The following is a 26497-nucleotide window of genomic DNA, read 5'->3' on the forward strand; positions in this document are numbered from 1 at the left end:
TCACGTTATAGCCAAGACCAGCAGAGCACTGGACCCATTGCAGCCCGCTCCTGTAAACACGGGTCTGGAGAAACTCATATTATACCAAAATAAATTTGGAAAGCAAAGTGGAGAGTCAGACATTTCAAACCTAAAATACTAACCTTAACATATCTCACAGTTTGCACTCAGTTCCCCACCTGTAACAAACACCATCATTGCTTTTGTCGTCATTAATACATGTATTGTATCGACACATACCGTTTGCTGCATATTGCATTCTAATGTATCTGTAAGTTGTGTTCATCAGCAAATTGAATACACCTATATACACACATTTTGAAAAAGGTTTAATCAAGTTCCATTTTCTCAAATAAAAGGGACTATACACGATCTTTGAGGCTTTACAAATAGTATTACATTTTATTAATATATTTTCATAAAACAAGTTTAAGACTGTATCAAAAACTCAGTAAAAACATTAGATTTTTAACCATTTTTTCTTATGGTGATATCAGATATGAAATGTACATAATTCACATATTGTTGTTTCTTTGTTCCCAATCGTGTTGAGATGATGCATTATTTTTTTCGTGATGGGTAGGTAAACGTTCTTTTGCACCGTCACAAACTATAAAGTCCCCCCCCCCCATGATTGTGATCATAAATCTAGACGTACAATTAAAAAATAAAATTATTTCCCACTCTGGCCCTCCCTCCCCCCGACTAGGTTTACTTATGACACTAACGTAATGGAGTTGATTAATTTGACAGGCACACAATTATGTACATCCCCCTCGTCCCCATGCCTCGTGTGAATTGACAACAGTGCACCAAACATAACAGTGCAACACCAAGAGGCGGGGCAGCCATAATAAAGTACTCTAGGCCCACCCGCCCCTCATACCCACTGAACATAAGACAGTGGATCCACCTCACTGACTACGTCACCCTGCTGTGAACCACAGCATCCCGTTGGCCCCTTCATTATTGTTGTGGCAACCCCACATGGTTTGCAAACAGCAAAGCCATTCTCACAGGCAGGTTTAGTGGCACACACATTTAACAAAAAACAAAAAAAGGGAAATAAAAGTCAGTGTTTGTTTTGTACCTTCATTAGGCTACATGTACAACAGGCGTGGTCAGTGGGATGTCCTTTGTGATCAAGTAGCAGAGGAATCTCAGTCATGTGGCGAGCTCAAGGATACAAAAAAGAAAACCTTATCTCCTTATTGGACTACTACCACACTCACTGTGTTCAGTTCTGAGCAAAGACACATAGTGCAAGGTTTAACAAGAAATTGCATAAGTGCAACAAGGTTTGCATGTTATTGTCGAGAGGGAGCGAAGCGAGAGGAGAGAAACGGGAGAGATCAAAGTCGAAGAGACAAACTAAAGAAAGTGTTTCATGCTTTCAGTATTTCATTCCCCTCTAGAAATAACAGGTGCAAAATCTTAGTAAACCTAGCCGAAGGACAGATAAGAGTGATATAGAACTCATAAAGATTAACATTGTGAGGGGGAGCCTCAAGTCTGTTGTCATGGTGATATCTGCTCAAAAGGACCCTGTGGGCTTCAGTCTTTCCTGCTTCTTTATTATTTTCTATACAATAGAAATAGTACATCATTGAAGATAAAAAATGGACTCTTCTTGGCAAAAAACAGACCAAAAAAGAAAATAAAAAAAAAAAATATGCAAGAAGTCAAAAGCAGATCTGAAGGACAACAAAAAAGAAATACAAAGTGTTCCTCATCCATTCGCCCTGTGCCAGCAGTAGTACTTGCAGTAGTTGTACAACAGTGTCTTATCCATGATGGTCAAATATGTAGGTATGGTTGCCTGCTCCTCTACAAAGTCAAAGCCTTTTCATTGAACACATGTAAAATTACTCCTGCTGTAGTTTTTTCAACAAGCATCCCTACATTGCACCGGCTTTCCAAAGTGAAAAGCTCCAGTGTGCGTTAGGGAGGCACATAGGGAGGGGGTGACCGGTACGAGGTCATGTTCTTGGGGCGAGAGCCCTTGCCCTCTATCGGGACAGTAAATGGTGGTGGGGGCTGGTAAGGAGGTGCATTAGGATCGTCATCTTGATAAATAGAGTACTCCTCCAGCAGATCCTGGTCCAGCAGGGTACTGTGCGGACCGGCCATGTTGGGGTACTCGGGAGGGGGAAGTGGGGGCTTCTCCTCCTGAAGGATAAGAGGGATGCTGGAGGACGGGGGCGACTTGGAGTCATCCAACTCATCTGCGAATATTATGGGGACTCCTTTCTTGATGAACGTGGCCTGCTCCTCTATAGTCATCTTCCCTTTGCGCTTCTTGCGGTAGCAGACCATGGCGATGATCCCGGCGATGAGCAGCAGGGCGGCTACCACGACGGCGGGGATGACGGTGTGCAGGTAGACGTCGTCGCTGCTCCTACGACCGGTCCCGGGTGAAGGCGTGGCTGTGGGAAGAGCGGGCATCGGCACCTCTCCTGGTGGGATGAACGTGTAGCTCTGACACTTATTGGTGCCACGGATGGAGATGTTGATGGGTTTGAAATCGGGTTCCATGGCTTTGGTGAAGGCCGGTTTGGGAGTCCCTTGGGGATCAGAGATCCTGTTGCTGAGAACTGTGATTTGGTCCTTTGGGCAAGAACTTTGCTGGAGACTGTTGTTGGTCCACTCCACCACAATAGAGCCTCTCGTGATGCTTCGGAGGGTCACCGTGCTGCTATTGCGATCCCCGAGGGCATACGCTAACTTTTTGGTCAAAAGAATCTTCTTGTGAACGTCGTTGCTTAACGTTTTGGGGTCACCGTGGAAGCGAGCAGCAAACACAACTGACGGTTTGTCGTTAGCAGACCAACGGTTGACTTGAACCTCAAATGCATCCATGATGCTCTTCCCACCTTTGTCAGTGGCCAACATGAAGTACTCATGTTTCCCCTCATGCTGCTCCTCTGGGAGGCCGTACAGAAGCTGGATAGTGCTGTTGAACTGGATCCAGGAGGTTTCATTCACTGCTTCTTTGGGGGTCTTCTTCAAAGTCAAACGCAGCTTATCGGTGGTACCATCCTCCCGGTCATAGAACGTATCTGGAGGAATCTTAACCTCAAAGTATGTTCCGACCCACGCATTCACCTGATCAACAGCGTTGCGGATCTCTGGGTTTTGATTTTGGTCAGGAGTCAAAGTGAGAGGAGTGGTGCGTTTGGGCGGTTTAGGTGTGGTGGACTTGGGCTCTCGAGGAGCTGGGGTGGAGGTTTTGGGTTTCTTGGGTTTCCTCGTGGCAGAGGGTTTGGGTCTTTTGGTGGTGCTTGGTGGCGTCGGCAGAGCAGTGGCCTCCACAATTGTAGGCCGGGTCATGGTGGGCTGAATGGGGATGGTGCTTGTGGTTCCTAGTACTCTCGTGGGTTGGGGAGGTCCAAATACAGGTGTGTGGGCTATCTGATCTCTGACCCTCATAGTGGGCTTCACCGGAAGAGGCAAAGGACCCCGGACGGGGGGAGCAGAGTTCTCTGTTGCTAGGGCAATAGAGGGCGAAGTCGGCGTGGGAACAATGCGTACAGGGGGCTCTGGGTGAGAGGTCGGAGGAAGCAGGGAGGGCACTGGGGTAGGAGTGTTGTACAGCTGCCGTCTGACCCGTTTCACTCCGTGGGGCTTCTTGTTCACGATGTGCCAGCCAACCACTGGGTATCCCAGCCTGGCCGACATGGTCCCATCCTTTGCAGAGGATTGGACGCTGTCAATGTCGGGGATACTGCCCTGGTCAAGGGCGCATCCCAGTTTCCATGACAGAAGCGCTCCATTTTCCACCACCTTCTTGGCGTTCCCTGGTCCGGCCATGAAAGCAGACATGTCAAACAAACGGTTGTTCACAACAGGGACCACCCTCATGTGCTCCAGGGGCACGTGAGAGAACTTTCTCATGATGCCCAGTAAGTTGACCCTCTGTTCAGCAACCATCTTTGTCAAGTCAGCATCCAGGATGACGGTGAGGACGGTGACGAGCTCCTCGGAACCGCAGGTGAAGGGCTGGACGCCACTGCTGTCCGACTGTAGAGTGAGCAGGGTCGGCTCGGTGTCGGCACGTTCTTCTGGGTACACTTCAATAGAGAAGACCGTACTCGGGTACGCTTGGCTGCCAGTCTTCTCAGTTATCTCGTCTCCAGACACCAAGATATGATACACACCTTTATCCTGCTCCAGGGCCAAGCCTCTCAGAATGCAGCTCTCTTTGTCCCAGTATAGCCAATAGGGTAACGTCTCCTTTCCCATTTCAGCGAGCTACAGGAGGAAAAAAAAAGAAACACCATCACTGTTTTGTACTTCAGAGATACAAGTTGAGTCAGAAAAGAAAAAAGTCATTACTTTTTTCATTAAGTGATAATTCACAGCAGAATTAATTATGACTGGCCATTAAAAGTTACCAGGACCAGAGTGACATCTCAAATTACTTAGTTTGACTAGGAACTTTAAAATAATATGAAACAGAGAAAAGAAAGTAAGTACATATTGGCAATTGTGAAGTTGAATCTAGGAAATGTTTGGTACTAAAATGGTGACTATATTAGCATACATAAAACCCTGTATTTAATGGTTTGATATTGACCAAGTCTCCAGTAAAACAGGAGCTAGAGAAACCAAACAATAGATGAATGCAAATCTTTCAAACATCTAGAGTAAAAACGGAAATGCTTTTACTATCTCCCCGACCCCCTCCATATTCCATTCACGTTATCAAATCTTGCCAAATAGGAACAGGAAGCAGAGTGAGCTTCCATTGATAATAACTATGTGAGTCATCACTCTTCATTTTGAGTTATTACAGTATGACAGGATATCATTCTGCATCACCACTTGGGCCAATAATAATCTCATCTCATTCATAAGTCAGACTGGAACAAATTGTACCAACGTCGGCTTCAATCAGCAGCGATAAGGTGATTAAAAACTGAAGGGATGAATACTATATATTTCTGCAGACAAAGACAAATACTGTTGTCACCATAAGGAACATAAAAGAAGACTAAAAAGGGTAGCTAATATTTACACACCCCTCTTTAAACTTATTTTTCTTTCTATTATTATAAACTCATAAATGATACTGGTGCTTTAAACAAATTAAAAAGGCACTCCCCACATAAAAAGGAGGGACATTTTTTTAATTAATTTGCTTTATATCAACACAAATGCTGTTCTCGTTGACAGAATAATCTCATTAAATTAATGTTTAATCATTTACATGCAATTATTGGTAAATACCAACATTTATATCATGTGTATATATAGTATTTTAGCTAGTGGATTTTTTACTTTAATGTTTTATTACATATTTATTTACTTACACTTGTTTTGATCTTGCTTTTTTTTATTTTTACTATGTCTCTTGTTTGCACTATACTGTATGCCGCTGATAATAAAGGATTATCTCATCTTATCTGTTCTTCAGGTTACTTACATGGACATTGCAGGTTGCATTGGCTGGTCCCGGTGGAACCTTCACCTGAAACACCTGGCCTACGATAGCAGAGGAGTCAGGGATGCCGGTGTGTACTCCCCCGTTCTTTGCAGAGGAATCTGGGATAGCTGGAGGCGTTCCCTCACCAACCGAAGATGCTGCAGCCTGGAGCTCAGCGAGCACAGAGGACTGCATAGAAGCCTCTAGTTCCACAGATATCATCTCCAACGGTGTATCTTGTTGTTCTGGCACGGCGCCCTGGGCCATGGTCACCAGAAGCCCTATTAGCAGAAGGATAGTCCTACACGAAAGAAGCTCTCGCCTCCCGGCATCCCCACAGCTCATGTCTCTCCGTTTATAGTGCATAGCAATCCGCCTTTGGTCTGCCCAACAGATGTCTATGAACCACTTAAGAGGCCACATGCACCGCCGTCAGTCCGATGATATGCTTGTGGGTCAGATTCCCTAGTTATTGGCTGTGCTCACAGATGCAGTGGTTTCTCTTTGCCGTCCTCTGCGATCCATGAAGAGATCTTTGGCAGCCTGTTAGAGAGCCATGTCAGCCAGCTATACGAGGAAACAAAGTGACAAAATAAAACCATCAGTGCAAACATTCAAAACACTTACACAGTAACATTTCTGGTGATGCCGTTTCATAATCAGTGATCTCAACACATCTGCACAAGGTTACAAGGTTCATTTATTGAATATATAAGAAAAACACCAAAAAAACAACTATATTATATGGTGGAGGATGAATTTACGAGTCTCTTATTATGGGGAAAGAAGCTGCTCTAAAGTCTGGTGGTTTGTATCCTTTGCCAGACGGCAGCAGGATGAACAGGTTGCGGCGATGTGGAGAAAATCAAATTTGACCAAATACCTCGATATCAAAATTGTGACAATATTGTAGGATTGGCCATTTGTGCTTTTACAAAAATATTTACACAATAACATTTTTGATGAATAATCATCAGTAACGTGAATATAATGACTAATGAGAAAAATAAGTGCTAAGTTTAGAAAATTACTTTACTGTAATGCAGCCTTTAAAACCACAAAAAGACCATATTACAATATTATGATTTCCAAAATGTAAGACCAAACCTAGTCTCATATCACGATATCGATATAATATCGATATATTGCCCAGCCTTACTGCCCACCCAAATACTACCAACATATATCCATGTTTATGTACATGTTTATATATCCCATGCTAATAGTTAGGATTTTCTTTGACTAAGATAAAACTAAAATGCCCAGACTTTTAGTCAACTAAAACAAAAACAGGATACGGTTGACTACATATGATAAAAACTAACAAGAACAGAACACAGACTAAAGGCCTTACACACCGGGGCGTGACGAATAAAAGACGGGAAAATGTGAAATACTCTCCTGCGAATATTATGTCTAGCGCTCTTATTGTGAAAGGAAAAGAGAGGAGTTGATCTGGTATGCGCTGCCTTAGACAACAGCGCCTCCAAGTTGTTGTTTTATTATCCTCATCAATATTATCTCAATTCAACCGGTTCTGCACAACATGGCTGGTTGATGCCTTTATTTGTCGCATTTTTAGATACGCAATCACCAATTTCTCCTTCCCTGCCAATTGTCTCAGAAATGTGAGATTGTACAGCTAAACTAGTTTTTTGGGGTGTATGGTTAGAGAGAGACTAAGAGAAGGAAGGAGGGAGAGCGTCTCGTTTAAATCTTAAGATCTATTATATAAGATGGAGAGAAAGTGTGAAGGACGGAGGATTTTTGACACCACGTTTGTCTTTCCGATATAATTTAAAGGCTAACTGGGGTAATATTTGGAATAAACAAATCACCACACAAAGACTGGCTGAAAACTCTGATCATAAAATGCATGCATTTAGTGATTTGTGCCAACAGCATAAATTATACTTCCATTTTCTATTTAGATCGTGTAGTTTCAACGTAATAAACATTAGAAAAACAACACATCGATCTCCTACTGATCTCCACTTCTCTGTCACGGCATTTTTAGCAATAGCGATTCTCACGAGATGCACGAGTGTCAAAAGGTTGTTTGTCTTGGTTGTAAGTTTTAATTAGGTGCCCTGGGGGTTGGAATTAGAGTCTCCATTGTGCTGACCCAGCCAACCTCAATCCTGTAGCACTCAGAAACGGGCAGAGGAGGGTCATCCAATTGCCTGGAATCCTAATGCCCGACTGGCACAAAGCTGTGACGTCAACTTGTACAAAATGTGCCTCCTCTAAACTGCTCCAGACATGTGATTCACTGGTCAACATTTCGATCAACAACCTGCGTCAGGAAATCTGTCAATAAGCCTAAGAATGTTTCACATCCCCCCCCCATAATATTTGGATGATTCATAGAAGAAACAGCCAGTAAATGAGCGCTGCACTGGAATAGGCATCTCGTATTTACTGAACATATTGAGAGGTACTCTTTATTAGAATAAACCATGCACGCAAATGTCTGGAGCTGTTTTTTTTAACCTTTAAAACCCATTTAATAAGGCTTGTTTGCAATTCACGTATTCTAAAAAGGCGGCTGATTAAACAGTTGAACGACTGTATTTCCCCTGCTGAACGGGGCAGAAGGATGTTCAATAGAAAACATTGTTGCCGGTGGTGGGAGTGATCAGACTCGCCGTGGAAATTGGCAGTAATGTTCGGAAAACTTGCAGAGTCTGCACACACACACCTCTAATTTTATATCAGTTGCAAAGGACCAGAATGAAGGAATAAGTATATTCTTTTGAAGACATTAGCCTCAGACCACTTGAGTGGCAATTTTGTCTTATACGGCTTTAATCTTATGGGACAGAAAAAACAGTTCTTAACAACATAGCCTTTTGTAATTGTGTGTTGAATTTATAATTTAAATTACGCCTAAACACATTCAATGTTGGGTCACCTTAATCTTATTTTAACAATGAGAAATCAGCCTTTGGAGAAGCCGATGAAAGAAAATAATCGTAGTTCAAATCCTCTCTGCCAAATCAATATTCAGCCTCTGTTAACCTGCAAAATTCTTACCGCTAACCACTACGTTTGCAACTTCTGTGGACTCGAGTCAATCTCTCTCCTTCACTCCTTCTACAATAACTGCCCACCTCATTCTGATCCGATCGTACAGTTTTAAGAAAACGTTATCTCGATGGTGGTGTACAGCTCAGCCACTGCTTGTGCATTGGAAAATGTATGATTCATACTAAAAGGCAGCTACAGTATGTTTCATGTTTGCTGGGAAAACTGATCGTGTCAGAAGATCCTCCACTGCCAGTGACTAATAAAAACACAGGCTAATGTATGCAACAACAACAACAACAACTCGTATGCAGTTTTTAGTGTAATGACAATGATTAATATCTACTGCAGGTATATATGGTGTGGTATTTCCAGCATAAAAGTGAAACCGTTATGATGAGACAGCCAGCTGAGAAAACTAGATCATATAATCAAATCCACAGGGGTGCTCCTGTACCTGTAGTCTGAAATGCTGGGTGGACAAAGAATGAACATACAAATAGACAACATAAAAGATATATCGCTCTGAAAGATGAAAAAGTAGTTTTTGCTAACGTGACATTTTACCACCTACTTGCAAATAGGCGGAGAGTACCGAGCCATGTCTCACCTAACCCTGAACCAGGTTGAGACATGCACCTTTATCTGGCAATCTTTACTCCTTAGGAAGCAAACACCAAGGAGTCTCTCCTCTACTCTCAGGCTTAATCTTCAATAGCCTACAATATGCCAGCTGACTTTAAAGACAAAGCGTATGGCTCAATTCATCTATCAAGTTGTGTTTATATGTAAAACACAAACATTAACATGAAAATAGGTTTTACCCATAAGCTTGATTTAATTCAGAATGAGCACACATCACTTCAGGCTGTTGACACACACACACACACACACACACACACAGCATCAAAGTAAGCTTTCCATAATGTGGCCTAGATTCTATCACGTTCTCATTTCACAGTGTGTGAGTAATTAAGAATACAATTCAAACAACATCCCATTAAGAAATATGAAACGTTTTCATTTGTTCAAATGAACACAACAATATTAAAATGAATGTGCATAGTAAAACATGTAACGAGGGTGTGTCATTTGAGGAAAAAGCCAACAATCAAAACATGGCTTAACAACATGAAGCCATGGTGCCCGTTGTTGATGGGGTTGACTTTAAAAATAGAGATGGGACCGATTGGATTAAATATAGGTATCAAGTTCCAATATGATGCGATTCACTTATCCAATATCGACGCGAGGTCACCAATCCACGTATCGATCCGTATGAATATGTGCTAATGTTGAAGAATTGTCCCTCAAGCCGCGTTACGGTTACAAAGAAGATAGTTAGCCACACTAGGGTCTTTAGCACAGAAGTCGATGGGCTGCTCCAAGCCCAGAACAGGAGATAAGCCACATAAACAACACATTACTATCGTTTGTATTTTCACATTAACAGTTTAAACCGGGCCAAACGCGGCGGGCCTGCAGCTTGTTTTATCACAGTGACTTCGTCTTTCAGCTCATTAAACAGACGGTGAGTGTCAAGTTGCGGTTCTCTCAATAAAGATTCATTCAAACGCTCACTAATGCGTCTATAAACTGAAGCGGCCTGCCATTCGTTCTGTCCATCAGTGGCTCTCTTTTGGCTTTTTAAGCGGACGGTAAATTCAATCAACCATTCAACATTAAGGCTACTTCTAGCAGGCATTAATAATCTAGTTTGCCACATATGTACCGCTATTCCATCTGATTTTGACACAAACAGGTCTGGCCTCGTCTTTCATCACTTGAATGAAGTGTGTGTATAAAGACATCTGGTCACACCGCACACTATTTTGTAACAAAGCAAATTTAAGTGTTGTCAATTTTACCAATTTTACCAATGCACTCTTCTAAATTCTCTCATGACTTTTGAACTACTGTATAGAAAAGTTCTAGTATGTGATAATTGCTGTGCACTTGATTTGTTCAAGTTTTAAAAGAGAACTAAAAAGGAGGAATTTGCACTCCTACACACGTTAAGATTGAGTTTGTATGTGAAACTTACTTAACCTACAGTTCAAATAAATTGCCTTGGAATACATTTAAATTTGAATGCAATTGTTAAGCAAAACATGCTCTGATATTAGAATTATATCGATATCTGCAGATATCAGAAATGAAAAAAGTGGATTGGTGCATCGTATTTACTTAAACAGCATTGGGTAGAACTTCAAAATAAAACATATACCTTGTACTTCAGCACCATCACAGTAAGAGAGCACACATAAAGCATATTTGTTGAAAAAATAAAACCTGCCTTGATCCCATTGCTAATGAAGGGGATATTTGTGCCTCATTGTTATTGTCATGACCATATCCAACAGCATTGGTGTTAAGCTATATAGCACACAGCTAAAATATTTAAGACATGTAGTTTCAAAAGCCAAAGTACTAAAACAAAGGTTCTATAAAAAGGTGTTTTTTTTATTATATTTAAACTTAATTTTCCACTAAATTAAAACCTCATTGTTTCTATGAGGAGCCATTTGTATGTATGGTAAACAGCACAATGAAACAGGCTAGAGTGTGTGTGTGTTTTCTGTCCATTTCATTGACGCCTGAACTACTGGGGGGGGGGCGTTTACAACCACGGTATCCACGCTTTCTGCAGTTCAACAGTAGTTAAAACCTTTGAAAACCATCAAAAATAATTAGGACTCCGATGCACAGTGGCACTCAGGGCCAATTGAATTGACGTACCACATCCAGCAGCCTCTAGATAGTGCATGAGCTGAATAACAAACATATCCTCAAGACAAGCTTGCTTTGCCATTGGATGTTTCCCTTGTGTTGCGCGCACGCACGCACGCACACACACACACACACACACACACACACACACACACACACACACACACACACACACACACACACACACACACACACACACACACACACGGCTGAGTGAAAGTCCAACCTGGCATGATGACCTGAGAGCAACTCGTTTTGGAAACTACCATGCTGTCAAAAACCCAGTGTTAGAAGTCAACAAATATTTGTATAGTGTATTTCTATGGAATCAGTAGGCGTCTAAAGCATGAAGCAAGAGTCAAGTTACAAGTGTAAAAAATGTACCACTCAATCACCGCTCCGTAAAGCTTCCCAACAAGTGGCAGTTGTATCTGAAAATGAGCCGTTATGATGCAACTGTTCTCGGTTGATCTTCTTGAAATACCACTAAAAACATTATTTACAAGCTGTTGATTGTGATATTTCTACCCTCACACGTTCAGACTTGTTATACTATACTATAAATATACTATAAAAGCAAAGTAGCAGGAACTAACGTTAAAACACGTTGGGGAAATTCACGCTAACGTCAAGTTAACGTTAGGCAAAAACCAGCCACCTTGCCAAATTAACATCGGCTAAAAGATAAAGAGACACCCTGTGGTTGATAACTAATCGTGTTTCTATTTATGGTCGTATGATTAAACAAAAACACAGACATTGCTATATCACAATGAAATGTTTCAGGATGGACATTTGTGTCCCAGTAGCCGGTTACCGTCTTACAGCTAACGTTAGCTAACCAACTGAAACGTTAAGCTAGCTACCGGGCCCGTTTCATTTTGGAGTATGTAGACGAGGGGCCTTTTGTTAAATTGTATCGCCTCCTACGCCGTTCAACCTTGATGAATCACTTCACAGCCCCACACTTAAGTAGACACAGTGTTCATGGGAATATGAATCCCTAAAAAAGAGCCGACAGATGAGGAAGCTGAGAATCCAGCAACTAGCCGCGTGCATCTGTTCATAGCTAGCGCGAGAGAGATGCACCTGTTTTTATTCTAAGCGGAAACAAGCACCGAGCTGCTGCTGCTGGGACATCCACACAAATACCTAGCTTACTGTAACAATATATATTACAGCTAACGTTGGCTCAGTTAGGCAGCACTGTTGATGCAGCTACAAACAAACAACCTCTACAGGGCAGTGCTAACGTGAAGCAGCTCCATAATTTTTTTTCAAAACACCTATTAAGTCGAATAAGCGAACAAACGCTATAGCCACCGAGTGGGTGCTAACTTAATAAGCTAACGTCGAGAGTGTGCAAATAAATAGCAGGTTACCTTGTCCTGTATCAGCGGACCGGGCGTCGGTGTTAATTCTGTTAAACGAGCAGACGACGAGGGTGTCATTTTTCTTAACGATGCAGCTGCTAAAACAGCGACATAACCCAAAAAATGCAAACTGACCTTGTTAGCGAGCTAACGTTAGCTAACTCGCGCCGTGATGTCTCCTCTTCTACCCGGAGAGCGCCGTGGAGACTTCCAAAATGCCATTAAACATGCACTTTCTCCACCTCCCCCATCACCCCTCAGCGCCACAGACACATATCTTGCTTTTTGTAGAAAGTAGAGGAGTATCTGGGGCACAGTGAAAAGGGGGAACAGATCTCTCTCTCTCTCTCTCTCTCTCTCTCTCTCTCTCTCTCTCTCTCTCTCTCTCTCTCTCTCTCTCTCCCCCCCCCCCCCCCGTGGTTTAGTTTATTCTACAGATAGTTCTCCGCTCTGTGTTGTAGTTATATCGGTAGAAACCCCTCCCCTGCTGCCTCTGTCCTCATCGCAGACAGGTCTACAGGTTGAGGCCAATCGTGTGTGTGTGTGTGTGTGTGTGTGTGTGTGTGTGTGTGTGTACCAGCATTACTCCGCCTACACTTTTTTTTAATATTTGGAGACATGCAGGTGAAGAGAGAAACTGTTTGAGGACACTTAGGTTGAGTGTTTAGATGCACTTTGCCAGTAGTTGCAATGAATCACCTCATAATTAAGTACACGTTTTAATATTCCAACCTCACTGTTAACTGTTATGACATAAAGGCAAGTAGACTACAACATTCAACACAACTGTGGAAAAATGTGATATGAAAAAAGTTCTTATCATACTAAGACAAACAGTTAGACATTAGAATAGTTTAATATCCTCGCTTCCATCTTCTGAGACGTTTCATAACAAGTATCTTCCGACAGATATGGCTCCCATTTCCTGCCATGCACATAGATTACTTATGTTTTCACAATGCGTTACATGAAATATAACTTAATCCATCTATTAGTTATTCGTAGCATATCACCTTGTACAAAAGTTTTACTCACTCAGATATAATCATGGCTTATCATCATAATATTTAAGCTGCCGGATGTTTCTTAAGCGCCAGCATCACTCAAAGGATGTTTTAATAAGATCAAATGGACCTGATTTAAAAGTCAGTTTTTATTGAGCCCTTCATCACAAGTATATCTGAAAGGACTTTTCAGAGAAGGAGCCTACTTTGATCCCCCCAAAAAATCATCACACACAATAAAATGATCCAGGACAAAATTCAACAAAGGGAATTAACCAAAGCGCTATATCGACAGTAGTAAGTTTGAAAGACATAAATGGCCTAACGTTATCGCAAAATCCAACCTCATAGCCTTCCTTGCAATAAAAAATTTAGACATTGTAGATAAGTATCTATCTGCAGAGCAGGTTCTGTTTTTATGAAAGTATGTCTCTGTGAGAAACAACAAACACATAGCTTCCACCTACAATAATGTCCTGTAGTAACAAAAGTGAAATACACCCTGAAGAGATCTCCCTGATACTATATCTGTGCTTTATGGTGTCTCACAAGGGGCTTTGTTAGTAGTATTATTACCTCCACCGGGAGATAATGGGATTGGTCGTTGGTGCGTGTGTGTGTGTGTGTGTGTGCGTGCATCTCCGTGTCTGTCCACGGCTACAGTCTTGCATTCTGCTGTACCAAACTGCGTAACATTTTGGGGGGCAAGTTGTGGCTGCATGCTCAAGGGCCTCTTGTGGTTGCAGTGACTCACACTGTCTCCAAACAGGTTTTATTGCCTGTTTGATTCTGCCATGATTGACTGCTGACTGCTGTCTACACACACAGCCCAGACACAGTGGGGGGTAAAACAGTTTGTTTTGTACGGTGTGTGTTAGGCTATCTGCTAACAGCTAACGGAGCTAACAGCACACACACACACACAGCTTTTTTCACCACCGCTAACAGCTAATAAAACTACACACACTGTTGACTGCATTGGCCGTCCTCAGTCGCTGCTCTGCATCCAAAGACAGTTAGTTCGTGCCTTTTTTAATTAGGCATCAACCTCACGTTTACACTAGTATTGTCGACAAAAGTAATAGACTTAAAGCCTAAATAAACACTTCAAGTCAAGTTGACAGAGTTAAGAAGCGTACTAGCACAGAGCCAGTGCAGACATCTGCATAGATAAGAGTGTATCCATTGTGTGAGATGTGCGACTGAAACAAAATGTCTGATACACATGCACAACATGCAGTTTGTGATTGAAAAGGGTTACTGCTGCTCGTGTTTTCGAAAGTCAAAGCCACACAGTTCAGACGAGGCCCATTCACGGTCTAAAGGTTGTATTTGTTCAAAGAACTGTGCTGATATAATTAACAGCAGTGTGACTTATTTTCTGTTTGTGCAGATTGAAAATTGTGTCAAGATCTTATCTTCAAAACGTTTCTCCATCCCATTTTTTTTAGATTCAAGTTTCTTTGTCAATGCAAAGGTTCTATATTGACTTTGGTATCAATACTCATAATGTTGTGGCTAAAAATCAATCTTCAGAGGAAACAAACATCAGCTGGATAAGGAATATTGGGTGATTTTATTGACGAGTTGTGTCGGGTATCTTTAGCACAGAGTGCTTATCTTACGACCATGCTGCACACAGTTTGCAATAATGTGCATTTGCATCAGTGCATTCAGGCTGCTGAGTGCAGACAACTGTGATATTAGTCACAAGATTCAAGCATGTGGTTGTTCAACGGTTCAAGGGTTCAAATGTTCAAATGTTCAAGGATGAAGTGTTGTCAGGTGAAATGATTAAAGTTAGTATAGGTACATTTTCTGTGCTTTGATAAACTCCTCTGCAAAAATGAAATAAAATGTAATTTACTACTGTCTGTTACCCATTGTTGGAGGAACGTTTAACTGGCTATGAAGCTGTCTCAATTTAATACTGATGCCTCTATATGTCCTTCATAAGTAAATCAGACCATCGGCGAGAAGATTATCTATTTCTATTTAGTTATTCTTAATTCATTTTCATCTTGACAGACAGACCCAGATCCGGCTTTGCTGCAGCCTTTGACCTGCATTGGAGAAAAGTAGCAATGCAATGTAAATATACTCTCTACACTAATGTATACTACTGTTAAAAGTTAAATACCTACATTCAAGATTTAGGTCAAAGTAACCAGCGAAATGTACTTAAAGTATTAAAGTAAACTTCTTGCATAATAGTCCCTTTCAGAGAGCTATATTTAAACACATATCATATTATTGGAATATTATTACGGATGCTTTAACATATATTAAATATAATGTATTTATTTTGTATGAATCTTGTACTTTTTTTGTCAAATTTTAAACTCCAGCTGTCAATTAAGTGGAGTAAAAAGTACAATATTTGCCGAAATGTAGTGGAGATAATATGACATCTATAATGAAGCTTTTAGTATATTATAGAAACAGTTTACGCTTAATGTTTATGCTACAGTTCCTATTGGTTTGTGAATTTGTGGAGCAGCCATTCAGTCCACGTCCTGCTCTTGATGCCTTGAGATTACTTTTCCTCACCTTGAAGACTTTCTACCTTCCGCTTTTTAAAGCCGAACAGAGACATACAAAGAAGGTGACATTTCTTTGTTAAGATCTCTTTGAGCTTATATGAATGACGATATGAATGGTTATATTAGCCTGCATTATTATGGTTTTAAATAGGGCATGAGCTCTATTGGGAACGATACTTTAAAGAGGAACTGAAAAGTTTAAAGAAAGAGGAACGACTCCCAGACTGACAGCCAGTGCTGAAGAAAAGGGAAGCAGCACAGTTAAAAAAATAAATAAACTTGAAAATGAAACAACCATCACGGATGTCATTATACTGCCAAATGTGTCTGTGGAAATGGGCATTCTTATCGTTCACTTCGCAAACAAATGATTTGATGTCATTTTGCTCCACAGAAACTATTTGCGTGAAATATACATTTATGTGATGCCATCATCATACATTATCATACGCTATAAACTGTGTGCATATCTTGGAGCAAGAAGGGACTCAACGGTCATGGCAACAAAGAAAGAGCCTTCCTATAATAATAAAACCCTTGGCAAGCATGATTAGGATTTTAAGATACAGGGCCTGTCCGTAATAGTTCAGAGACCTGTCAATCATCCGAATCCCCCTGACTCTTTGTTCACCCCTACAAGGCGACAGCATGAACAAAGAGCATGTTGTATCTGCGCGACAGAACAGACTGAACATTAAATGAATGTTCTTTTTAAAGTAAACAGGCACAAGTGATTAAATTAGTTTCTAAATACATATAAAAGGATTTATTATGAGATAGATGTTCCATTTTTTTAATCACAGGTTGCTTTCAAACATTACATAACACATTCAGAGAGAACAAGAACCTTCTTTTTGTAATTGTGTTATGTATAATCGTCGTTAAATCTAATGAATACACCATCAGCACAGACTTAATATGCAAATTGCATCAACGTCAGCGGAGAAGAATGCATTCATTTCCCAGCAGTTGCCGTTCCCTCGTCCTGCTGTTTACACTTGAGGCATATTATGGATGAGGGATTTCCAGCCGGCTCTCATTTTGCCAAAACACACAAAAAAAAAAACACCTGCAGGTTTACTAGACCATGATAGCCCCACCAGCGTATAGGGGCTTTCATGTGATTGCACTTATCAATCTGACTCTTGATGTGTGAGCACAGAGCGAGAAAGAGAGCGGATTACAAATCAGCTGACTCCCCACATTTTCTTCCAAGTGACTTATTAGAAGGGTTATTCTGAGCGGACCGTTGGACTGCAGAGGGCGGGGGGGGGGGGGGGGTGGCTGAGTAAGACCCTCAACGGAGCCAATCTCCCCCTTTCTCACAATGGTAGATTACTTTAGACAACCCTTCTCAGTTTCACTCAATAACAAGCGGAAAGACCCTTTCTGCTTTGCTCAAGGATCGTTCTTTTTCACTCACAATTCTTGCCACCTTCATATTTCAAAAATGTTTACCCTGTAATAGTTTTTGTTTGGTTCCCACAAGGCTACAGTAATTTGCAGGGTCATTGAAACGTCTTAAAGAATGTTCCAGAAACTCATCATTCACCTGTTTTGGTTATTGTTCTGCAGTGTTTGTCTGCTTACCTCGTCACTTGTTATGTCGCGCTGATAATAGAACGGGAAGGAGGATTTCCTTTCAGCACAGTTCCTGGTCTCAGAGTACTGTTCCTGTTTGTGTCTGCCCACAGTTATCTGTTCTCGCTGCTCAGCACAAATAAGGGTTACCAAGAGCTACCATCATCACTGGTGCGTGTTTATAACTGAACTAGATCAACAAGCCACAGCTCTGTGGAATCATCCTCTTTAGTGTTACTAAAAAAAACCTAATACTTACAAAACATGTCTTATTGAAAAAGCAAATTGGAACATGTACTTTCATCTTGTCATATTTACATGCATCTCAGTGTAAATTAAACCCATCCAAGTCTTTGCTGAGGCAAGTTAGCTGATAATTCGCCAATTACACTACATAATTATTCCACCATCAGAGACCCCGGAGGCAATTACAGGAGGATTGGACATTAGCAGTGTTGTACGTTCGACCGGTGGTAGATCAGGCCACTCCATTACAGAGTAAACACGCAGCTCTTCAGGAGACCTCAAGCTAAATACTAGCTGGAGGATAAGCCCCTAATGGCCTCTGTGACTGGGGTAATAGTTTTCTTATCAGAGACAAAGAGGCCTAATGACTATGAAACACATCAAGGGGACATAAGCAAATATTGAAATCAGAAAATTGGCATGGCCAAAGGGTGACCCCAATGAAGAGCAGATATCAAATCAAAACCAGATTACTGAATACTCATTAGCCCCTAAATGTGGGCTCAGAGTCTTTAGCAGTTGCCTGAAATACCCTTAACACAGTCTATCGTCGCTGTAATGTCCTTATAAAACCTTTGCACATTCAAACTATAATATTATATTCAACTACCAGTTCTCCTCGATTCCTTAACCGGACAAGTTTTGTAGCTAAAGTAAGCAGTCTAAAAGTAATTTCCTTAGAAACATATGGTTTATTTCAGTTATGACTGTAATTCATAGTGTATATAAGAACCCATTGGTTTTTGGACTACGGTTTTGAAGCCTCAAGTTTGTCATGTTTGGCTATCACCATCTCGTTTTTAAGTGACATGAGAGGGTGAAGCTAAGTCTGAATGCTCAATAAGATATTTTTAAGCGACCAAAAATGTCACAAATAACTTCCATGAACCGGAAACACGAAAACTCTCAGACCAAATAACGCCGTGGTAGAGACCTGACAATCAGCGTGTAGCCCCGCCCCTAAAGCATCCCCTGCTTTATGGTCTGTTTGACTCTAAATGGACCATAATGCACTAAATGAACATCATGCTGTATTGAAGAAGACTGTAAACTAGAGATTGAGACCATAAACTCATGTTTACAATATTCACTGAGGGAATAAATCAAGAGAGAAGTAGAGTCATTTTAGACTAGACTTCTATACAACCAGAGGAGTCGCCCCCTGGTGGACACTAGAGAGAATGCAGCTTGAAGGAACTTAAGCATTGACTTCACTTTTCAGACCTTTCAGACATTCATGACCCACTTTGGATGGATCTGTGAGAGTCAAATCCCTGCACAGAGTGACAAGCCTGTTCAGTGTAACCCGACTCCGTGTCCTCTCCTGTTACCTCTCTGATCTAGATAACCATCACCTTCCTGTGTTTTCTGTCCTCGGCGGGTCGAAGGGATTTATTAACTAGCAAGCAACGCGTAAGGTCGCAGGAATGTGCTCCAGTTTCGTCCATTGAACCTGACGGTGACTGGCACTCGCGCCTAACGTGGCAGGCAGCTCCGTCTCTTTAAGTCTGCGTGGGCTGCCGAGTGTGTGGATCGGTACTCCTGCTTAATATCCGTCTGAGGCCCCGGGCTCTGGGGCGATTGGAAATGGGGAGGAAGCGCGGAGACCCGACGTCGGGTCCCAGGTGTGCACTTAACGCCACCTATCAATTCTGGGCCTGGGGTGAGGGAGACAACAAGTCAGATCAAATCATGATCCAGTGCTGGAGGATGCATTTCAGCCCGCCTCATTGCCGTGCTGGTCACATGATAACAGCACAGACTGAGCTAGGATGAGTCAACGGCTGCAGGAATCACAGCCACACATCCATCCAAGGTGATGTGTGGGAAAGTGTGAAATGAATCTAGACTCTGGGGCGTATCACTCATAATCCCATGTTAGAGTCATATCTATGATAAGAGACAACCAGGAGAAGAATAAAAAATAAAAAAATAAAAAAAAACATCAGCTGCGCTCAAGGAGAAGTAATGGCAGCATCTGAAGCTGCCTATTATGTGGCTCCTCATATCCACCCACTGCTTGGTCCAAGGCTGTCTGTGGCGCTCAGCTCTGGCACAGGGACTCTCTCTGTGATACCGCAGAGCTCTCTCAGTGCAGGGAGCGCCGTGCCGACGCCAAAGTCCTGTTATCCAAATCCGTCGGCAGCGTCTCATTTAACAGATAAGAGGCTAATCTACAGGGTGGGCAGGAGATAGACCTACGAATACAAGGCCTCTCTTGTCGCTCGCTCGCCATTCTACGCATTCCTCGAATGTGTATGGGCATGTGCAGCCGAACAGAAACCTCCAGGATCTTTTTCCTTTATCCCCTCAGGCTCAGATGCACTGCTATAGAATTTAAATCACAATGTATTTGTGCTATTTATCTGCCTGAATTGTTTTTAGTATCAGATATTATAAATCACAGCCAACACTTCCTTTTCATACTGACAAAATATAATACCAAGCAAACAATCGTAGCTCCAAACAGCACACTAATGCTGGTGCTAACACTTCTCTGTTAGTATAGTTAATCAGTGTCTAACAAAATACGGTTCTGAGTATTTACAGTATGGGTGGATGCATAATATAAAGACCTCTAAGGGCTCAAAAGAAGCAATGATTCTGTTATCTTAAACATCAAGTCAGTGGGGGTCATCAGTCTTTCCTCCATTATCAACAGTGTTTTGAGCTTTTTAAAGTTGAATAAAAGAAACCAAAGTTTTCAAATGTTAAACACCAGCAACCACACACAAATGTTGCCTAAATAAAACTTGTTTAAATGAAACAATAATTTAAATGAAACAAGAAGTACACTCAATGCTACTGACACATTTCAGTTGTCACAGAAACATTTTGCCCCTTAACACCCAGTGCCAACCATGCTGCTCAGTTCCCAACAGCAGTATATTGTGGCTATGCTAGTTAGCTTCCAGTTGAATGCACATGCTCAGCAACATAGCGCGTGGGACAGTGAAGGGTTAAAAACCGATGAATAAACAATGGTTTCAATAATCAAAGCCCGGGAACAGGCACAAATTGGCACACTAACCAGCTCCCTGTCCGTGTTTCTCAGTAATTGTTTTTTGGTCCTTTTGTTGGCTGCGTAGTTAACAAACATTCTGCCTTTATTCTTTTATGTTGGGCATTTTTCACTGCAAATCCTCCACACTGATGGAGGTCTGACATGGGACAAAACATTCGTACCTTTGCTCTCCATAAATGCAACACAAAAACAGTTCATTTATCTGTTGCTTGACTGTGGATCTCATGTCATTTAAAGTTGGAAAAATGTTCATAATTAAATGTTGGTATGCATATTTTCTTTCAATGTCAATATCTGCAAATGCAGGCTCTCTTATGGTTCGACTGCTAACTTTCATTACTTTCCAAAGTCATTCCAAAGAATTTACTTCCACACTATTGTGGTATTGTGCACAAGTGCAGTATTGTGCTCCAGCACAGATTTCATTACCTGTTTCCCCACTTCAGTGCACTTTCAAGATCAAAAGCTGTTTGAAGGTACTCTTCATACCTGATACATGAGACTCAGCAGATAGCCACGTCTCTCAAGTTCAAGAGCTTTGATGGGGCCCTGCTACAGGAAGTTATCAGTAAGTTATGTTAAAAGTTAATTTCACACTTTTCTGTTTAAGGCGAGACACTACAGACCAAAAACATTGTTTTTCTTTACTGGTCAAGTTTGAGATTTGGGGCTATTTTGCTTCCATAAATACACATTTTGGAAAAATTTTACTACTTTGTTGATTTCCCTCTTTAAAAACCTTCAACTTTAATATGTTAACAAAATTAAAGAAGATGTGAGCCTGGCTTTCTGTTCTGGAAGTTTATGCAAATTAGCACATATTCAATATTAAATATTTGCACATTTGAACACATTTTCAGAAACCTTGTAATACAAAAAATAATTGTCTCAGTAATCTAAGCTTCATGCAGATCTATTAGAACGTTACCCTATATTCACCCGAGTCTCCCCTTAAAATGCAACATGAAGAGTTACAATATTAAATCTGCTCCATGTTTTCCTCAACAGCAGTCAGAATATTTGAGGAACTAATAAAGCAGAATTGAAAACAACAGTCAGGTTCTTAATTCCAATTCTGTTAGTGTAGGAAGTTCTCGCTCCGTCTTTTGCACCTCAATGAAATCGAAGCCAGGACTTCCCACCATACTTATCAGATCAGGTTCCTGCCTTCAGGCTGCTTCCAACCACAACACATGAAACCATACCGTCATAATGTTGCCTACATTGCATATTTGTGCACCTGCACATTAATATCTGGTCTGTTCCAGACACAGCCTGGAGGAGCACTTCCTCTCACATCTGCCATGATCTCATCCTCAGTTAAAACACAGTCTGAATTAAGGTACCTTCAACCCAGGGCTGAGGTCTTGTTATCCAGACATTTAACAGTTACAATTCGGTTTTGCTGCATGATCGTAAAAAAGAAAGGAGAAGAGGACCTGCATGAAATCACCATTTCTTTTTTTTAAGTGGTTGAATTAAAACTGGAACACGGTTTTGAACAAAGCTTCACTTATCTGGCTGCAGGACGAGACTCATTATTATTAAATGAAAGATAAATTCTGTAGTGATATGTCTCTTAGAATAAAACTATGAAGGGTATTACAGTAAGTCTCGGCTCTGAAACAATCCCTTTAAAGTCCCATTTTAGGTTTAAGTGATGTCATAGCTGTTCAGTTGAGATTAGATCTAAAGACAAAGGATTGAATCAATGTCATCTCAGATCTGTGGAGACACTTTTTAAAGATGCAATTAATTGTTTTATTATCTGTACGGTGCAGTGGTGAAAATGCAGTGTGTGAATAATATGTTTACTGGTTTCAAAGTGGACCCAGTTATAGATGCACCTTTAAACTATGTTCATGCAGTGTTGAGGGGAAAATGTTTTACCGGCCATGCTCGGATTAGACGTCAGCGTCTCTGTAACCACCAGGCTGCTCCTCAGAAACCAGAAGACGTAAGAGTTTAAGGAGATTACATCGCTACATTGATGTATCCAATCTTTTCATATTTTTGTGCATTGTGAAGCAAACAGTTGTGATCGCTTCTGTCACATTCCTCAAGAAATACAACATTAGTTATATACTGCGTCAGTCAAAGGATTATAACATTAGTATTCGTAGCACAGCAATGTAAATCACAGAGATAAGGCTTCAGTAACCAGTGCAGAACTTAAAGAGACTGTTTACCCCACATCAAAAATACATAATTTTACTTTTACTTTTACTTATCAATCTAGATTGTTTTGATGCAGCATGATGTTCAGTTGTTGAGACATTTAATTCTGGAAGTGTTGGACTTACGAACGGAAACATCCTTGTAATCCTGCCGGTCACTTCATTCAAATCATTCCTTTGTCATTAACAGAAGAATTACAGCAGGCCGGTTCTGAAAAGGGAAGTCAACGCTGAAGTGCATTAAACTTGCATTCTCTCTAGTGTCCATCAGGGGGCGACTCCTCTGGTTGTATAGAAGTCTAGTCTAAAATGACTCTACTTCTCTCTTGATTTATTCCCTCAGTAAACATTGTAAACATGAGTTTATGGTCTCGATCTCTAGTTTACAGTCTTCTTCAATACAGCATGATGTTCATTTAGTACATTATGGTCCATTTAGAGTCACACAGACCATAAAGCAGGGGATGATTTAGGGCAGGGCCACGTGGTGATTGACAGGTCTCTACCAGAGATGTATACGGCATCTCTACGACACTCCTCCACATTCCAAATATGGTAACTAATGTTCATTGGTTGCGAAAAAAACAACATGGCAACAGTCGTAATCCAAGATGGCGACGGCAAAATTGTTGAACTCGAGGCTTCAAAAGGCAGTCCATAAACCAATGGGTGACGTGACGATGAGTAAGTCCACTTCTTTGAGCACCATAAGCAGAGTGCCGTCTAGTTCCATTACATTGGAGAGAAAGCTAAAACATCTCTATGGCCGATATCTCCAAAAAAAAACAATGATAGGTTGATAAATACCGGAAAAACATGTATTTTTGATTTTGGGCTGAACTGTCCCTTTGAACCTGCAATAAATACATTTCAATATTCACTCTCTTTTAAACTCTGTTTTAGTTCTCTGTGCTAACTCCTGAGGCCGGGAAACATCTGGCTCTTTAGCTGGCTAACTGCTCCGCTATCTTCACCAGATATGGTCGGTGCAGATTTCTTCTCTGAAAACAGCTGCCTGCTGCGTCCAAAAACGAGGCTATGAGAGCGCCGAAAGTGAACCCAAACAGACAGCAGAACAATGAGCAGAAAATATATAAAGCTCAGTAAAGCCGAAGAGAGCAGCAGACTCAGGTGATCATTCTCCGACCGCAGGCTCCTCACTTTGAGCGACTGCTTTCAAATCGTCACATTATTTTCACATCATCGGTTGATACAAAAATCTTGATTATTGTCGCTTTAAGCGACTGGCCAAGCGGAGAAGTTCAGTGACAGCTGTGAAACATTGAATGCTGTGATGAATATCAGATGGGTTTTCTTGGATAGTGATCTCAGTTTTGATATAAATATCAAACATACAGCTAAAAGTGCCTTTAATCAGATGGAACAGCCTCCCTGTGGTTCAGAGGGGAGCTCATCACTTTTTTATAAGCTGCTTTAACCTCGTCTTTTTGTAAAAAACATTGAGCAATTTCCCTTATTTCATTTGCTTTTCTTTTGATCATTCTGTGTCGCGGTATTATGTTTTCTCGACGCAATCATTTTTTCTTCTTTGTTTTTACAATATTTGTACAAACAGCACTAATGATGTTTCATTGACTGATTGAAAAAGTCGCAGTGGATGAAATGGGAAATTGAATACACTGAATAAATAGGAATATGGTAAATATAGTAACTCATCATCCTCAGTGCCCATATATACAAACACCACAACATTCGGAGAGCATGATGAACACAATCTTTGTTCTGTAAGCTATTTAATACTAAATCTCATATTAGTATTCTAACTGCAGTCTGTTCTGTCCAAAGTCTCCCTCTCACCCATTGTTCAAAATAATACACTCACTTCAAAGCAATGCTATACATCTTCAAAGGAAGATTTATGGAAATGTGCCTTCTAATACACATCACCCTTCTGCATCTAAATGCAAATCGTTGTCACAGAGGTAAACACACTATATAGCAGTCCGCTGTGTGTCTGTGCACATTCTATTTCTATGTTTCATTCTTTAAGCCGCTACAGCTGACATTGAAACACTTGTAGATTCTGCAGACTTTATCATGTGAATTCTTAAAAAAGGAAGTTATAGTCAAGTTTGTTTGAGGAATGTTTGATAGACATCAAAAGAAGGAATGTCAAACCGTTGCTCCTTTGCTTGAGGGAGAATCAAAGACTTTTTACGGCTTCCAAGGAGATCAAGCCGCCGCAGAAGTAACTTTGATGAGAGGGCCACCCTCGTCCTGCGACCTAAACTCTCGAGCTCTGACGCACAGACGAAAGCGGAGTATGTCTTCAATCACCTTGTGTCAGGACAAAGCTAAGCGGTGGCGTGAAGATCCCGACGCAGAGAACATTGAGCCGTGTTTGTTTGTGTGCACGGGAGGAACCGGAGAGGAGAGGGGAGACGCTCCGCGCTGAGTAATTGCGGTTGCTTGCCCTTGTGTCATCTCTCGTTGTTTCAGTGCCATTTAGTGTGAGAGGCATTTGTTGAGCTTCAATGTTCCCAGACAAGCAGGGAGGATATACATTGTGTGTATGCCAAAGGGGGGGGGGGGGGGGGGGGGGGGGGGGTCTGTGTTCCACGGCTGAAATCGGCGCTTTTGTGAATTTGACATCACTATCTAATTTCCAGCTTGATTTGATTTTGGGAAATTATCACATTACAATGAAAACCCATGCAAGCACTTCAGGCTTAAACTGACTAAATTAGAAATCTGCGTGTCCCCGGCGTGTCGTTCAGTCACTCAAAATTGGATTCAAACCATAAAATGAACATGTAAATTCCTCTCTTTTACTCTCACACCTTTTACACTCTACACACACACACACACACACACACACACACACACACACACACACACACACACACACACAGTGTCGCTCTCTCCGCTTGTCCAGCCGTGATTCAGTGCAGATCTCACTGTATTTATTACATCCCTGCATTACGTGTGCCAAGTGTATCGATGCAATCGCAATTCCCAACCCCCACTTGATGGCTGTTGTCATATCCGACGGTGCACCTTAGCTGTTTTAAAGCCACATCAACGCGACGGATGGTTGGCAGCGGTCTGACCCACACAACCATAATAGTGGTTGCATTTGTCTTTCCTTTTTTTATTTCATAACAAAGCTCTCTGTGAGATGGATTTGAAATCACACAGCACCTCCTGCTGTTTGACAATCAACACATCACTCTGACACCGGACCAAATGGACCAGGAAGTCACTCCGTGACCCTTTTATGGTCAAGTGATCAATTCAAAGGGTCTCGTGAAACTTCAATAGAGCTGCTTTTACAAGATGGTGAAATACTTAGTTATGTTTAATAAAGATGATGAAATACTTAGTTATGTTTGATAAAGATGATGA

At 41.3% G+C, this 26497-nt stretch overlaps 1 protein-coding gene across 2 annotated transcripts; it reads right to left on the reverse strand.

Annotated features, from left to right (window-relative positions):
- Positions 1-374: 374 nt before the first annotated feature.
- On the reverse strand, positions 375-12954 carry LOC137886994 (dystroglycan 1-like). Of its 2 annotated transcripts, XM_068729745.1 has the most exons (4): positions 12691-12954; positions 12565-12602; positions 5426-5992; positions 375-4251 (listed from the first exon to the last, which is right to left on the reverse strand). In XM_068729745.1, exons 3-4 carry the CDS (start codon positions 5846-5848, stop codon positions 1942-1944), a joined length of 2733 nt encoding a protein of 910 aa, XP_068585846.1. In that variant the 5' UTR covers positions 5849-5992; positions 12565-12602; positions 12691-12954; the 3' UTR covers positions 375-1941. The 2 variants fall into 2 exon arrangements, with proteins under 2 accessions (XP_068585846.1, XP_068585845.1); XM_068729744.1 differs by lacking the exon at positions 12565-12602.
- Between the last annotated feature and the right edge of the window lie 13543 nt (positions 12955-26497).

Source organism: Cebidichthys violaceus, unplaced genomic scaffold (assembly GCF_023349555.1).
Source record: "Cebidichthys violaceus isolate CVI_PGR_0920_01 unplaced genomic scaffold, fCebVio1.0.p SCAF_47, whole genome shotgun sequence".
Classification (NCBI taxonomy): domain Eukaryota; kingdom Metazoa; phylum Chordata; class Actinopteri; order Perciformes; family Stichaeidae; genus Cebidichthys; species Cebidichthys violaceus.

Bases quoted from the DNA above. Each gene is read 5' to 3' on its own strand.
- LOC137886994 (XM_068729744.1), bottom strand. From the start codon at position 5,848: ATGTGGCCTCTTAAGTGGTTCATAGACATCTGTTGGGCAGACCAAAGG. The intron at 4,252-5,425 runs GTAAGTAACCTG...TTCCTCCTGTAG, and splicing joins ATGCAACCTGCAATGTCCAT to CTCGCTGAAATGGGAAAGGA.